The 14,164-nt window shown below is 44.9% G+C and overlaps 1 protein-coding gene across 1 annotated transcript in view; it reads right to left on the reverse strand.

Annotated features, from left to right (window-relative positions):
• The window catches only part of LOC106847137 (sodium/glucose cotransporter 1-like), a 64,926-nt gene that overhangs the window by 23,967 nt on the left and 26,795 nt on the right, over positions 1 to 14,164 (reverse strand). The window contains exons 6-7 of the mRNA XM_070516602.1: positions 8,234 to 8,454; positions 2,221 to 2,356 (exon numbers count right to left, since the gene is read on the reverse strand). Coding sequence (XP_070372703.1) covers positions 2,221 to 2,356; positions 8,234 to 8,454 — 357 coding nt within the window. The remainder of the gene's footprint in view (positions 1 to 2,220; positions 2,357 to 8,233; positions 8,455 to 14,164) is intronic.

The raw sequence follows: 14,164 nt of genomic DNA on the forward strand, positions 1-14,164 counted from the left end.
GATGGAGGCAGAATATTGTGCAGGTTTATGGGTAGAGGGAGCTATTTTACTGGGGACAGGTATGTCGCTTCAGAAGTGGTTACCAAACATCTAGAGCAAGAATGTAAAAACTCAGAGTGAGGGGCCAGCCCTGTGGCATAGTGGTTAAGTTGGCATGCTCCACTTTGGTGGCCCGGGGTTTGCCGGTTCAGATTCCTGGTGTGGACCCACACGCAGCTCATCAAGCCATGCTGTGGTGGCATCCCACATACAAAATAGAGGAAGATTGGCACAGATGTTAGCTCAGCGACAATCCTCCTCAAACAAAAAGAGGGAGACTGGCAACAGATGTTAGCTCAGAGCCACTCTTCCTCTCACACACACACACACACCAATAAAACTCAAGGGGGTGGCAGCGCTGAACATTCCTTTTCATCTGCCCACTATCCTGCCCCCCACCCCCCGCCATCCCCACCACCATGCACAGTCTTAATCAGTGTGGTTTGGGAGAGGCCAGAGAGCCAGGCCTGGCCATTCTGGAAATTCCTTCCCCTTGGCCACAACCACTGGTCCCTATCACTCAAGTGAGTTCACTAAGATTCATCTAAGATTTTTTATGGAACTACTGGGAAAGGAAACACTCTTTCTGGGGGGGTTGTTGAGCTGGCAGTACAGAGGCCTGGTTTTGCTGGTGACCATCTTGCCACAAGATGGCCTGAGGATGACACCAGCACAGAAGATAAAGGAGCTAAAAGTGCATGTCATTTTCAACCAAGAACCCCAACTAATACAGTGGCCTACCCAGAAGACCAGATTCAGAGAATCACATCTTGACAGTGTCTGGCCCCAGCTCTGGCCAGGAGAGCGACTCAGAAGCTAGGGCCAGAATCATCTGGGTTACTAGAAAAGCATAGTCTTCTAGGAACATGGGCAGGGGCCAAGCTTTTGTGATAAACAGCTTTCTGGCTTTATATACCTGGCACGTGTAAATGGATCTGAGTCTGGCCACTTCTGAGGACTAGGGACAAGTGGTTCCAGGCCCTTCTCCACCTGTGCAGTCTGTCAATTCTATTTCCCTCTTGGTCAGAAGGCCGGAGGGAGTTTGGGTTCGCGAGGCCCACCCCAGCTAGGGGGAACAGCTATTCCCCACTCTTCTTCCCCCTCCCTCTAGAGTCCAAGATACAAGATATTCTGCCCAGTCTTCTTTCTCAGTGAGCAGGGCAGTCCATACTGTGGAGTGGAGGTGGGGAGGCACGGCTGGGAAGCCCAAGGGACTGAGTCCTAGAAAGTACAGGGGCCTATTTTCTGTTCAACGAGGGGGCACCACCTATAAGACCCAAAAAAGTGTCACTTGACAGTTGAAGACCAAATCTGAGAGTGTTGAAAGAAAGCACTCCTCTGTTGAAACTGGAAAGGAATTAGGATTAAAAAAAGAGGCACGTCTCAGGGCAGACTGAGGATGAGTCAGGGTGAGAGATGCCGACTGCGTACGTTACTTAGCAATAAAAAGTGTTCTACTTCTGTTTGGCCTTGTCAAAGCGCGGCAGCAGAAGACTCCTGCGGAAGCCGCCTGCTTTGCCCCAGCGGCTGCACCTATCAAAGTACGTGCTCCACACAGCTTTAATGAATAGACAAACCCAGTGCCCTGAGAGACAGTACAGCAAGTAAAACTAGGTTGAAATGGGGAGGAGATACATTCACAGAGTCATGATAGTTCATTAAGGGAAACAGGGCTGTCTTAATAGTATTTAATAGAACGTGGGCCTCAGTGTCAGACCCACTTCGGGAGTTGCAGCGAGCTCCCCCTCTGATGTGCCTCCTCTGTTAAGGCCACAAAACCCCACCTTTTGGGCTGTGAGAGCATCTGTCAGCTCAGCATAGCGCCTTGCACACAAGTGTGCCTCCCATGATGATGCCTGCGAGGCCAGGGGAGCCACTGAACCTTCCCGCAGAGTGTGGCTCAGTGCCCCACAGAGACTGAGCCGTGGCTGGGAGGAGCATCGATCAGCTCTTTCCTGCCTGCACTTCTCTCTGGAATTTCTCTCCTGCCACCTATATCCACAGTCTCTGCCAGACTTCTGCTCAGCTATATACCTAATCCAGACCTGCTGGCTCGCAAGAAAGCAGTCTGGGCACCTCAACACTGGTACACTGTGGGAGACCTGATAACCCCCAAAACTCTCTTGATCTCTAAGAGAGGAGAAGTTGATCAGCGTGAACACAGCAGAATCAAGAATTTACCTGGGTACAAGATGCGGCTGATCATTCCCGGCATCACTATGCTGAACATGGGCAGCAACTTCAGGTACCCACAAAAGAGGCAGCCACCTTTCACATGAGACATATTCTTTCCTGCTAGGCACCGCTGGACAAAAATCTGCCAAGGAAACACAGGTGGTAGGTGGGGTGGTGGCTTTATCACAGTTATCAAGCCTGGGCCTCCTTGGCACAGATGCGACAACTGTGACCTGCTGCAGTGGCAGGCTGTGCCCTCTGGTAGGTTTTTGCTAAGCTGCTCACTTCAACCATCCAGGCATCTCCGGGCACCCAGGGCCAGAGGAAACGTGTATGGCCACTGAGCAGGTTTTGCTCAGTGCATAGCTGCTGGAGGGGACAGGGATGGCACACATGACCTTGGCCTCATTGCTAGCACTGCACACCAATCACAGTGGCGCAGTGCTCACAAGCTTTCCCCTGGCAAGGACGAGACTCCCTCCTAGAGGCCACAGACGGTCTCTGCGGGGCAGAAGGAAGAGGGCCTGTGACACCAAAGCAAAGGTGGGCCCTTGGCAGTAAATGAATGTTTAGAACTACGACCAACTTCATTCACGTAAATTGAAATGAACTAGTATAGACCTTAAAAATGCAAAAATCTCCTAGGAGATGTTTCATGACCCATTTCATGGTGCTACTGCCATAAGAGACAGCGTGCACTCAGACCGAATAGAACGGTACTGCTTGCAGGTGGAGAAGCACTTAAGAAAGATCATAAAGACATGGTCCAGCGCCTCAAAACAATGTAGTCTTATGTAGACACTAAAATTACGTGCTTGAAGAACATGTAAATCATGTGAAAAAATGCTCACAGTGTGATGGTAACTAAAAGGCAGAGGATACAACAATAGCGTATATGCTGTGGCTCTATAGCCAGAAAAAAGCCCACAGGGATAAACCAACAGAAAACAGTGGTTAATCCTGGGGTGGGGGAATCTACAGGCAGGATTTTCATTTTCATCTTTACCTTTTCTTTGTTTTCCAAATGTACTGTTTTAATAACAGGAGGAAGAACCCAGAAGGGTCCTGCCTCAGGCAACAGGCGCTGCTTCTCGGGAGGTCTGGCATCCTGCTGCTGGCCTCCCAGCGTAGGCAGGCCTCCGCTGAGCGCGCCAGGCAGCCAGGCTGCAGGCCCTGGTCTCTGCTGAGCCCCATGCACAGAAGAGACCGTCTCTCAGGGAGGGCAGCAACAGCAGGGCAAGGGCAGAAACATGACTCTTACTCGGAGGAAAGGGTGATGAGAAGGGTGTTATCACTCCCTGTAGAAAGTCCTAAGCACTTCTGTGTATTGTTGTATACTCCACAGAGGCAGGAGGGAAGGACTATTATTTAAAAATGGTGGTTGGCCAAGGGTTAATAATTGGTCTTGTGCCAGTTTGCCTCTTTTTAATTAAAATTTTTCCTTAAATCATTTTCTTTACTAGTTAGGAAGTTACATATTTGACTTCTATGCTTTTAATAGCTACCCTTAAAGTGTCAGCATGGATACAACTTCAAGTGTAACACAAACCTATCTCCCCACCCTTATGGCCCGTATATTTAACTTCAAACTGTGGTCTAATATTTCAGTTTTGTCCTGTTTTTCACTTCCTGCATTTGTAATTATTATTATTTTTCAGCCAACACTTTAGATTTGCTCATGTGCCTGTCAACATCTTTGCTAACTAGTCCTCCTTGGTCTTTAGTACTTCCTCTTCCTTTTTTTTTTTTTTTGAGGAAGATTAGTCCTAAGCTAACATCTGCTGCCAATCCTCCTCTTTTTTGCTGAGGAAGACTGGCCCTGAGCTAACATCCGTGACCACCTTCCTCTATTTTATATGTGGGATGCCTGCCACAGCATGGCTTGACAAGTGGTGCGTATGTCCACATCCGGGATCTGAACCAGCGAATCCTGGGCTGCCAAAGTGGAACGTGTGAACTTAACTGCTGTGCCACTGGGCTGGCCCCAGTACTTCCTTTTTCTTTACGTCCATCTTCCTGTCTCTCTTTAGAGCAGGTTCTGTCTGTATTTTGCCCATGGATAAGAATAATACCTTCGCTGTGCATGTAATTCAAAGTTGATATTTTCCTCGGGAATTTGAAAATTTTACTCCTCTACCTTTGGGTTACCTTGTTGCTGCTGAGGAGTCTGTTGTTGGTATAACTCTCTTCTTTTCTAAGTAATCTTTCCTCTCAGGTGGCTTTCAACATCTTCCCCTTGTCGTTGATGTCCTGGACTTTCATTATGAGTGTCTTGGTGTGGATTTTTAAATTACTTCTGCCTGAGATTCACCGGGATTCCTGAATCTGATGATTCTTGCTTTTTCAACAATTACAAAAATTCCCAGCCACTTTTTCTTCAAAATATTGCTTCTCTCTCCTTTTCTTCTGGAACTCCAATGAGATGTACTTTAATCCTCATTTTATCTTCCATGTCCCTTTGTTTCTCTTTCACACTTTCCATTTCTGTGCTTTCTGGGCAATTGCTTCAGTTCTGTCTTCAGATTACTAATTTTTTTCCCCTTTGGCTATATTTAATCTGCTATTTTAACAGTTTCTGAGTTTTACATCTCAATAAATATATCTTTCATTTCTAGAAGTTTGAGTTTTCAAATCTGACCAGTCTTTTTGGATAGAATTGTGTTAATGTTTTCCGTTCCACTTTTATTTCTTTAAACATTTATTTTGTATTTGGTACCTAATACGTCAACTTTCTGAAGTCTGGAGCACTAATTCTGCTGTTTCTTGCTCACAGCGGTTAGACTCTTCCCTGTTTTCTAATTTTGCGGGGGGCTCAGGCTGAGCAGATTTATGTGAGTCCTGCACAGCCTTGGTTGAGGGTGCATCGCTCCAGTGAGAAGTTGCCACTACTCCTGCCAGGTCAGCAGGTAACAAATTTTGGGTGATTTTATGTTCATTTCTTCACATGAGGTTACCATGACCACACAGGTAAATTAAAAACTCAGACACACAGGAAGGCAGGTCTGCCATTATGAATTCTCAGAGGAGACGTTTCTGCTCCCCCTGGAGCCCAGGTTGAGGTACTTTCTTTCCGCGGTTGTTTCTCCTTGCTAGTGGGCAGATTTTTCCTGGTCTACATTGGCACTGAGGTCACAGCCTTTCAGGAATCTGAGCTCTACACAGAGCGTTCACTCTTTACCACTCGTGAACTCAAGGTCTTTCTCCTGTTCTCATCTGGCCATTTAAACCCAGGCCTTTGAAAACCCAGCTTGTAAACGCTGTGAGGGCACTGTCAGCGTCAGCACCAGTGTCAGCTTAGCTCTCTGGATTTCAATTCTCTCTTTGTTTTCAGCCTCTGGAGATTTTCTTCCTTTCTTATGAGCTTCTCTGTGACCATAAAAGAAGTATGTTATATTTTACCCAGCAGTCGTAGGAATTTTGAATTGGGAGGTGGTTCAGGAGACCTAGTTTACCCATTGTCAGAAGTGGAAGGCCAGGGGCAACTTTTAAAGTTATGGTTATAGTAGAAATTGAAAAGAAAAATACAGATTTTTCTTATCTTTTAGGTAATATAGCATAATTAAACACACAATAAACAGAGGGAAAGAATGCAAATAAAAAAGTTGTAGCTCCGTCCACACACATATTGTGCTCCGGATCTCATCTCGCTCCCTGTCTCTCCACTCTGCGCATCTGAAAGACTCATCAGTTTTGCTCTGTGCACATCCAGTCCATTGCTTTTATCGCCCGCACAGCATTCCCCAGCATTCCCCTCCCCCATTTCAGCTACCTCCTTTATAGCAACTGAGACGATCAACACTGTGATCCACGTCTCATACAGAGTCCCTTATGAACTTGCATGAGGATTTCTCAGGTGGATTCTGAGGAACAGCACTGCTAGGTCACAGAGTACAAGACACTTAATTTCATTGATTATTGGCAGATTACCCTCCAGAACACACTGCACCAGTCTGTACTTCCACCAGAAGTGCACGAGGGTTCCGAAACATCATACCCTCCCCAACATTTGGCATTCTCAAGCTTTCTAATTTTTGCCAGTCTCATTGTGGTTTTAAATTGTGCTTCCCTGATAACTCTGGGTTGTATGCTTTTTAGCATTTACGTTTCTTTGAATTTCCTTTTCTATAAATTGTCTGTCACTATCTTTTGCCCACATTTCCATTGGAGCTCCTTTTTTCTTGCGGATGTGCTATTAGTCTCTCGTCCATTATAGACATTTCTAATCTGCCATCTGTCAACTTTGTCTATTGTATTCTTTGTTTAAAAGTTCTTATATGGAATGTGATCAAATTGATATGATTTGTACTCCCCCCTCTGTCTCAAAAATATTCTCTAATGTTACCTTCCCTTAATCATATAATTTTACTTTTCACATTTAAGTCCTTCATCCATCTGAAGTCCACCTTTGTATAAGTATTAGGTAGGGATGAAGTTTTGTTACTCCAAATAATAAGCTGATTTTTCTAACATCAAAAGGTATGTATCTCTCTCATTGATCCCTGGAGCCTCCTTGAATATCTATTAAATTCCTACAAGTACATGAGTCTGTCCCTGAGATCTTCATTCTGTTCCATTAGTCTATGCATCTGTTTTCAGAAATTTCAAATGTTTTTATTACTGCTACTTTGTAGATGTTTAAATATCTGGTCAAGCAAGTTCTCTCTGTTTGTTCTTCATTTTCAAACTTGAGTTAGCTATTTGCGGCATTTCTTCTACAAAATGTTTAAACCTTTTTTATTGTGATATAACACACGGAAAGGACATTGTACCACCATTACAAAGCACACTGTGTAACTACCATCCAAATCAAAGAGATGGAACACTCCAAGTACCCCAGAAGCCTCTGACTCCTTTTAAAAAAATTCAGGTGAAATTCACACAACCATATAATTACCCTGTTTAAAGAGAACAATTCAGTAGCATTTAGTATATTCCCAGTCTTGTGCAATCACCCACCTCTCTAGTTTCAAAACCTTTTCATCACTCCAGAAGAATACCCATATCCATTAAGCAGTCACTCTCCATCCCTCCTCCCCTAACCCCTGGGAAACTCTACTCAGATTTCCATCTCTACTGATTTGCCTATTCTGTATATTTCATATAAAATGATTTTACAATAGGCGACCTTTTGTGTTTGGCTTCTTTCACACAGCATAAGGTTTTTGAGATTCATCCAAGTTGTAGCAAGTATCAGTACTTCCTTCCTTTTTACGGCTGAGTAATATTCCAGTGCATGGCTACACATTTTGTTTATTCACGCATTCACTGGCGGACACGTGGGTTGTTTCCTTTTGGCAATTGTGAATAATAGTGCTAAATGTGCCCCTTTTTAACCTCAATCCCTTCCCTTGCTCCAAAAATGAACACTTCATGACTGTTTTATTTCTTTCCTGTTTTTCTTTATAATTTTTTGCCCCTTAATTGGGTATCCCTAAACAGCGTAACTCGCCATCACCTGTGTTAAACTTTATTCAAATGTAATCATGCAGCACCTAGCCTTCTGTGTCTAGCTTCTTTTATTTGGCATCATGCTTTGAAGAGTTGTCCATGTTATTGTGTGTAACTGTACTTCCTTTTTATTTTTATATTGGCTTTTTACTGTATGAATATTTCACAATTTATGTAAAGACCTACCATTGCTAGAGAGCCATATAATTTTTAGAATTAAGTTTGAGTCCTTAAAAAATCCATCTGAAATACTGATGGGTTGCACTTAAACACTCAACTCGGGAGAAGTGACATATATTTTATATCCAAAAAATTGTGCTTTTTATATAATGACAGGGGAGAAGGAAAATAGTTGATGAGTTATAGATGGGACTGTGGGAGAAATTCCTTTTAAATAAAATTTCTTATAAAATTATTTAGGCAATAAGTAAAAATTGGAAGGGAAACCTGATCACCGAGTACACAGAGGCCCACAGTCACCTGCTGGCGCAGAGACAGTGGTGGAGCCTGGAATGCACCGATGACCACCAGCCCCCACTGCAGTCACTTCAGCTGCAATACGTCTAATTACCTGATTGGTGCACCAGTAGGACAAGGAGAGGATGGAGACACCAAAGACGATTCCAGGCCAGGGGAGATCTCCAGTGATGGGATCTCGGAAGATATGGAAAGAATCCAGGCGAGGGATGTAGCATTCCGGATTGGCAGTCCAGTTTCCTTCCTGGGTGATCCTTGGCTTCGCATCTAAGTACTTATGCAGTAGCTCCTGGTATCCTCCTACTTCCTTAAAGGCTTAAAATATCATAAAATTTATCAGTACCTTAAAGTACACAATACACATGTCTGAAGAACCAAGACTGCAAAGACAGACCCAGTTTGATTGACGGTATCTAACATATAAACTGCAATGAAGTGACAAATCATAAAGACTATATGTACCTAAGAAAAGGTATCATCTCTTCCAAAGAGAAAGACGAGTATAGTGGACACTGGTGGTTGTGTACCCAGCAGCCCCCGCTCCGTCCAGCTTCTGGTAGCAGAACCCCTCTTTCCACTTACAGTCCATCCTGTGTGGCTTAGGTGGGCCGTGCCAAACTGTCCATCATTCCAAACTGGCATGTAACCCAGGCCTGGCCAATGTTTTCCGTTCCCTGGGCAACAACTGATATGTCAGGAATGGACATGAGACCCAAGCTGGGCTAATCAGAATTTGTCCCAGGATCCTTCTGTTCAAGGAACCAAAAAAGCCTGCTTCCTTCCTTTGGGGTTCTAAGCTAGTATGGCAGTTTGAAGCTCTTTTGTTCATCTGGTTCATTCAGAACCCTGGATCTAGCCATGCCTGAAGGTAGTGTGCCCCTGGAATTTTTACTTATGTGAGCCAAGAGAGTACTTATTTGCTTACACTGGTTTTGAACTAAAGTTCTATCAGAAGTTATCTAAAGAATCTTGACTAAAACAGAAATTAACATTTGCTTTCCTGCAACGCCAGCAAAACATTTATGAAACTTTGTAGTTGAAATTTTCTTCAGAGTCTATGGCATCCCTCTCAATATCCTACGTGGTGTAAAATCTCAACATTAAAGAAAAATGTTTCTTAAAAGGCACTAAAACACCCATAATTCCATTTACTTAACTAAAAAAGTCTTTTATTTTGGCATATTAAACAATGTTCCTGTGATATAGACTTGATTTTTGAAATGGGTTCAGAATTGTTTGGAATCAAGACTAGTCAATGAAAGGATACTCAGTGACTATAAAATGAGTAAAACACCTCATGGCACTTCTAAAAATGAATTCCATGTGGATAAAAAAAGGTGAAATACAAAACTACAAAGTTATTAGAAGAAAACAGGAGAATATCTTTATGAACTTGGGTTAGGGAATACATTCTTAACTAAGACACAAAAAGGAAAATGAAAGTTGATAAATTTGGCCTCAAGATTTAAAATTTATATGACTGAAATTATGCTAAAAATTTGTTAGACTGAAAAAAGAGATTTGCATCATGTGTAAAGGACTCTTATACATCAATAGCCAAGGAAAACTACTGGAAAGGAATATAGTAGGAAAAAGAAAAGACAAATGGTAGAGAATATGAACAGGGAATTCACAGAAGAGGAAATACAAATGGCCACTCAGCGCACTCACGCGTCACTTAAGAACGGGGATACATTCTGAGAAATGCATCGTTAGGTAATCTCGTTGTGTGAACATCACAGAGTGTACTTGCACAAACCTGGACGGTATAGCCTATTGCTCCTAGGCTACAAACCTGTACAGCATGTTACTGTACTGAATACCGTATGCAACTGTAACACAATGTAAACATTTGTGTATCCAGACATATCTAAACACAGAAAAGGGAAATTAAAAATTCAGTATAAAGGACAGAACACGGTCCACCTGTAGAGGGCACTGCCCGTGAATGGAGGAGGCCACGACCTGCAGGAGGAAGTTGCTCCGGGTGAGTCAGTGAGTGAATGGTGAGCGAACATGAAGGCCTAGGACATCACTGGACACTACTGTAGACTTGAACGCTGCACATTTAGGTGACACTAAATTTATCAAAGAAGATTTTCTTTCTTCAATAATAAATTAATCTTAGCTTACCGTAACTTTTTTACTTTATAAACTTTTTAATTTTTAAACTGTTGACTCTTTTTGTAATGACACAGCTTAAAACACAAACACATTGAGAAGCAGGAGAGACTGGAGCCAGGTAGAAAAGAGCAGGCATTCGTTTAGGTGTAAAGTGATAAAGGTCTGAGCTTGAAGAGGGAATAAAAAGGGAAAGAAAGGAAAGAGTTGTGCGAACACAGAGAGATTCAGCAGGACTTCCCTGCAGGTTGAATTTGGGGCCCAAGGGAGAGGGAGGGATCGGAGAGGATCCCAAGGTGGTTCTTTCATGGAAGAGGAAGGATCAAGAAATTGAGGCCGGAGCCAGAAGATCCAAGATGGCGCCGTGAGTAGTCCTCTTTGTCTCTCCCCCTTCGAGTCTACAATTATTTGGACACTTATCGCTTGACAAAGGATATCCAGACAGCATCTCAGGACGTCTGAGACACCCACGCGACTATACATCGGAAGGCGGATGGACTTTCCTCCGGGAGGATGTGGAAATAGGTGAAAACTCTCCGACCCCGACGGGCAGCCTAGTACCGGCAAGTGGCTTTCTTCCAACGGACGCCCCCAGAGGATCCACACACATCTAGGGCAGGAGCGAGCACACAACAGAGGAGCGACGGTGGAAACAGGTGACCAGAACCCTACCTAAACCCCCTGCAATTACTCCTAAACGCAGAGGGAAACTTTGGAGTTGCACACCTGAGCCCGCAGGGAGAGTCTCTCCCCGCCATTGGCGGGGAGACCCAGCCTGGTGCTCGGGGCGCCCGGAGGGTCCCAGAGAGAGACACGGAGGGCACGGAGGTCTCCCAGCTGCCGTTGCCCGCCCCGTGGGACTAGGGATTGCTGGAGATCTCAGAGAGGACCGGGGCGGGGGGAACTTTCAAAGGCCGGTTCTGCGACCCGGAGGGGAAGCGCCGGAGTTCCGCCAGGCAGCAGACAAAACTCTCTGTCTGCCATTAGCAGAGGGGCCACGCTGAGCATTCACGGCTCCAGGAGAGGCCCGGAGAGAATCCCAGAGGGCGGGGCGACCCCCAGCTGCCGTTGCCCGCCCTGTGGGGCTAGGGATTGCCAGAGATCTCGGAGAGGACCGGGGCGGGGGGAACTTTCAAAGGCCGGTTCTGCGACCCGGAGGGGAAGCGCCGGAGTTCCGCCAGGCAGCAGACAAAACTCTCTGTCTGCCATTAGCAGAGGGGCCACGCCCAGCATTCAGGGCTCCCGGCAGAGGCCCGGAGAGAAGCCCTGAGGGTGGGGCGACCCCCAGCTGCCGTTGCCCGCCCCGTGGGACTAGGGATTGCCGGAGATCTCGGAGAGGACCGGGGCTGGGGGAACTTTCAAAGGCCGGTTCTGCGACCCGGAGGGGAAGCGCCGGAGCTCCGCCCGGGCAGCAGACAAAACTCTCTGTCTGCCATTAGCAGAGGGGCCACGCTGAGCATTCACGGCTCCGGGAGAGGTCCGGAGAGAATCCCAGAGGGCGGGGCGACCCCCTAGCTGCCGTTGCCCGCCCCGTGGGGCTAGGGATTGCCGGAGATCTCGGAGAGGACTGGGGCTGGAGAGAGTTCCAAAGACCCAGCTTAGTAGCCTAGGGGGAAACCCTACAGGCTCACAGCAGCCTTAGGGAAAGCCTCTGCACAGCACCAGTAGAAGGCACCCAGCCGCCAGCCACAAGGCTGGAAGACCCCAGGGCAAAAGCAGCATAGCTAGGTGTACTAACCACAGACTGTAGAAGATGCCAATAGCTCTCCTGCAACCCATAGAGGACAAGTGAGATTTGGTGGGTGCCGACAGCAACGGAGCGACAAATATAAGTGATCCCACCCCTGGCCGCTGGAAAAACCCATAACACCGTTGCAGACCCCAAGGAGAGAGCACATCTAGGCGGGCTGCAACAGTAGGCACCTGCAGCCTGAAGCCCCCCTGTGACGGCCCCCACGGCAGAGGAGGGAATCCAAAGGGCCACTGTGGCTACGAAGAGGGGCCCAGGCCCAGTTAGCAACTACGGACAGGGTTCCTGGTTGGTGAAGTATAAACAGCTGCTCCCCCCACCGCAGCAGCTGAAACAAGTGAAAGGAGCAACTAAACTCTATCTCCATGCGGAGGCACAAATCAACAACATCAAGCAATATGAAAAAATACATTAAATCTCCAGAACAGAAAGAAAGTAACAAATACACAGAAAACAATCCCAAAGAAAATGAGATATATAACCTAAATGATGATGACTTCAAAACAGCCATCATTAAGATTCTCAATGAGTTAAGAGAGAATTCTGACCGACAACTCAACGAGTTCAGGAGCTATGTCACAAAAGAGTTTGATACGATAAAGAAGAACCAAACAGAAATATTGGAAATGAAGAACACAATAGAGGAGATTAAGAAAAATCTAGATGCTCTGAACAGTAGGGCCGATAATATGGAGGAAAGAATTAGCAATTTGGAAGATGGCAATATAGAATTGTTGCAGGCAGAGGAAGAGAGAGAAGCAAGACTTAAAAGAAATGAAGAAACTCTCCGAGAATTATCAGACACAATTAGGAGATGCAACGTAAGGATTATAGGTATACCAGAGGGAGAAGAGAAGGAGAAAGGGGCAGAAAACCTATTCAAAGAAATAATGGCTGAGAACTTCCCAAATCTGGTGAGGGAGATGGATCTTCAGGTGACAGAAGCCAATAGATCTCCAAACTTTATCAATGCAAGAAGACCAACTCCACGGCATATAGTAGTGAAGCTAGCAAAAGTCAACGACAAGGAGAAAATATTAAGGACAGCCAGGCAAAAGAAACTAACCTACAAAGGAACCCCCATCAGGCTATCAGCAGATTTCTCAGCAGAAACTTTACAGGCTAGAAGAGAGTGGAATGATATATTCAAAAATCTGAAGGACAAAAATCTACAGCCGAGAATTCTCTACCCAGCGAAAATATCCTTCAAATACGATGGAGAAATAAAAACTTTCACAGATAGACAAAAATTAAGGGAGTTCATTGCCACAAAACCTCCTCTTCAGGAAATTCTCAGGAAAACCCTCATTCCTGAAAAATCCAAAAAAGGAAAGGGGCTACAAAACCAAGAGCAGAGGAGATAAGTAGAAGGACAACAACAGAGAGTAGCAGATCTACATCAGAACAGATTAAACCATGGGACGAGAAACAAAGGAAACTGAAGAAAACCGGAAAACAAGACACAAAATGGGAGTGGTAGGCCCCCACGCCTCAATAATCACTCTAAATGTAAATGGATTGAACTCCCCAATCAAAAGACACAGAGTGGCAGGATGGATCAAAGAACAAGATCCAACAATATGCTGCCTCCAGGAAACACACCTCAGCCCCAAAGACAAACACAGACTCAGAGTGAAGGGATGGAGAACAATACTCCAAGCTAATAATGAACAAAAGAAAGCAGGTGTCGCTATACTAATATCAGACAAGGTAGATTTCAAAGCAAAACAGATAAAGAAAGATAAAGAGGGACAGTATATAATGATAAAAGGGACTCTCCACCAAGAAGACATAACACTTATAAATATATACGCACCCAACACAGGAGCACCAAAATTTGTAAAGCAACTCTTAATAGAACTAAAAGAAGACATCAACAACAATACAATAATAGTAGGGGACCTCAACACACCATTAACACCAATGGACAGAACATCCAGACAGAAAATCAACAAGGAAATAACAGAATTAAATGAAAAATTAGACCAGATGGACTTAATAGATATATATAGAACACTTCATCCAAAAACAGCAGGTTACACATTCTTCTCAAGTGCACATGGAACATTCTCAAGGATTGACCATATTTTGGGAACCAAAGCAAACATCAATAAATACAAGAGAGTTGAAATAATATCAAGCATCTTTTCTGAT

Source organism: Equus asinus, chromosome 8 (assembly GCF_041296235.1).
Source record: "Equus asinus isolate D_3611 breed Donkey chromosome 8, EquAss-T2T_v2, whole genome shotgun sequence".
Lineage (NCBI taxonomy): Eukaryota > Metazoa > Chordata > Mammalia > Perissodactyla > Equidae > Equus > Equus asinus.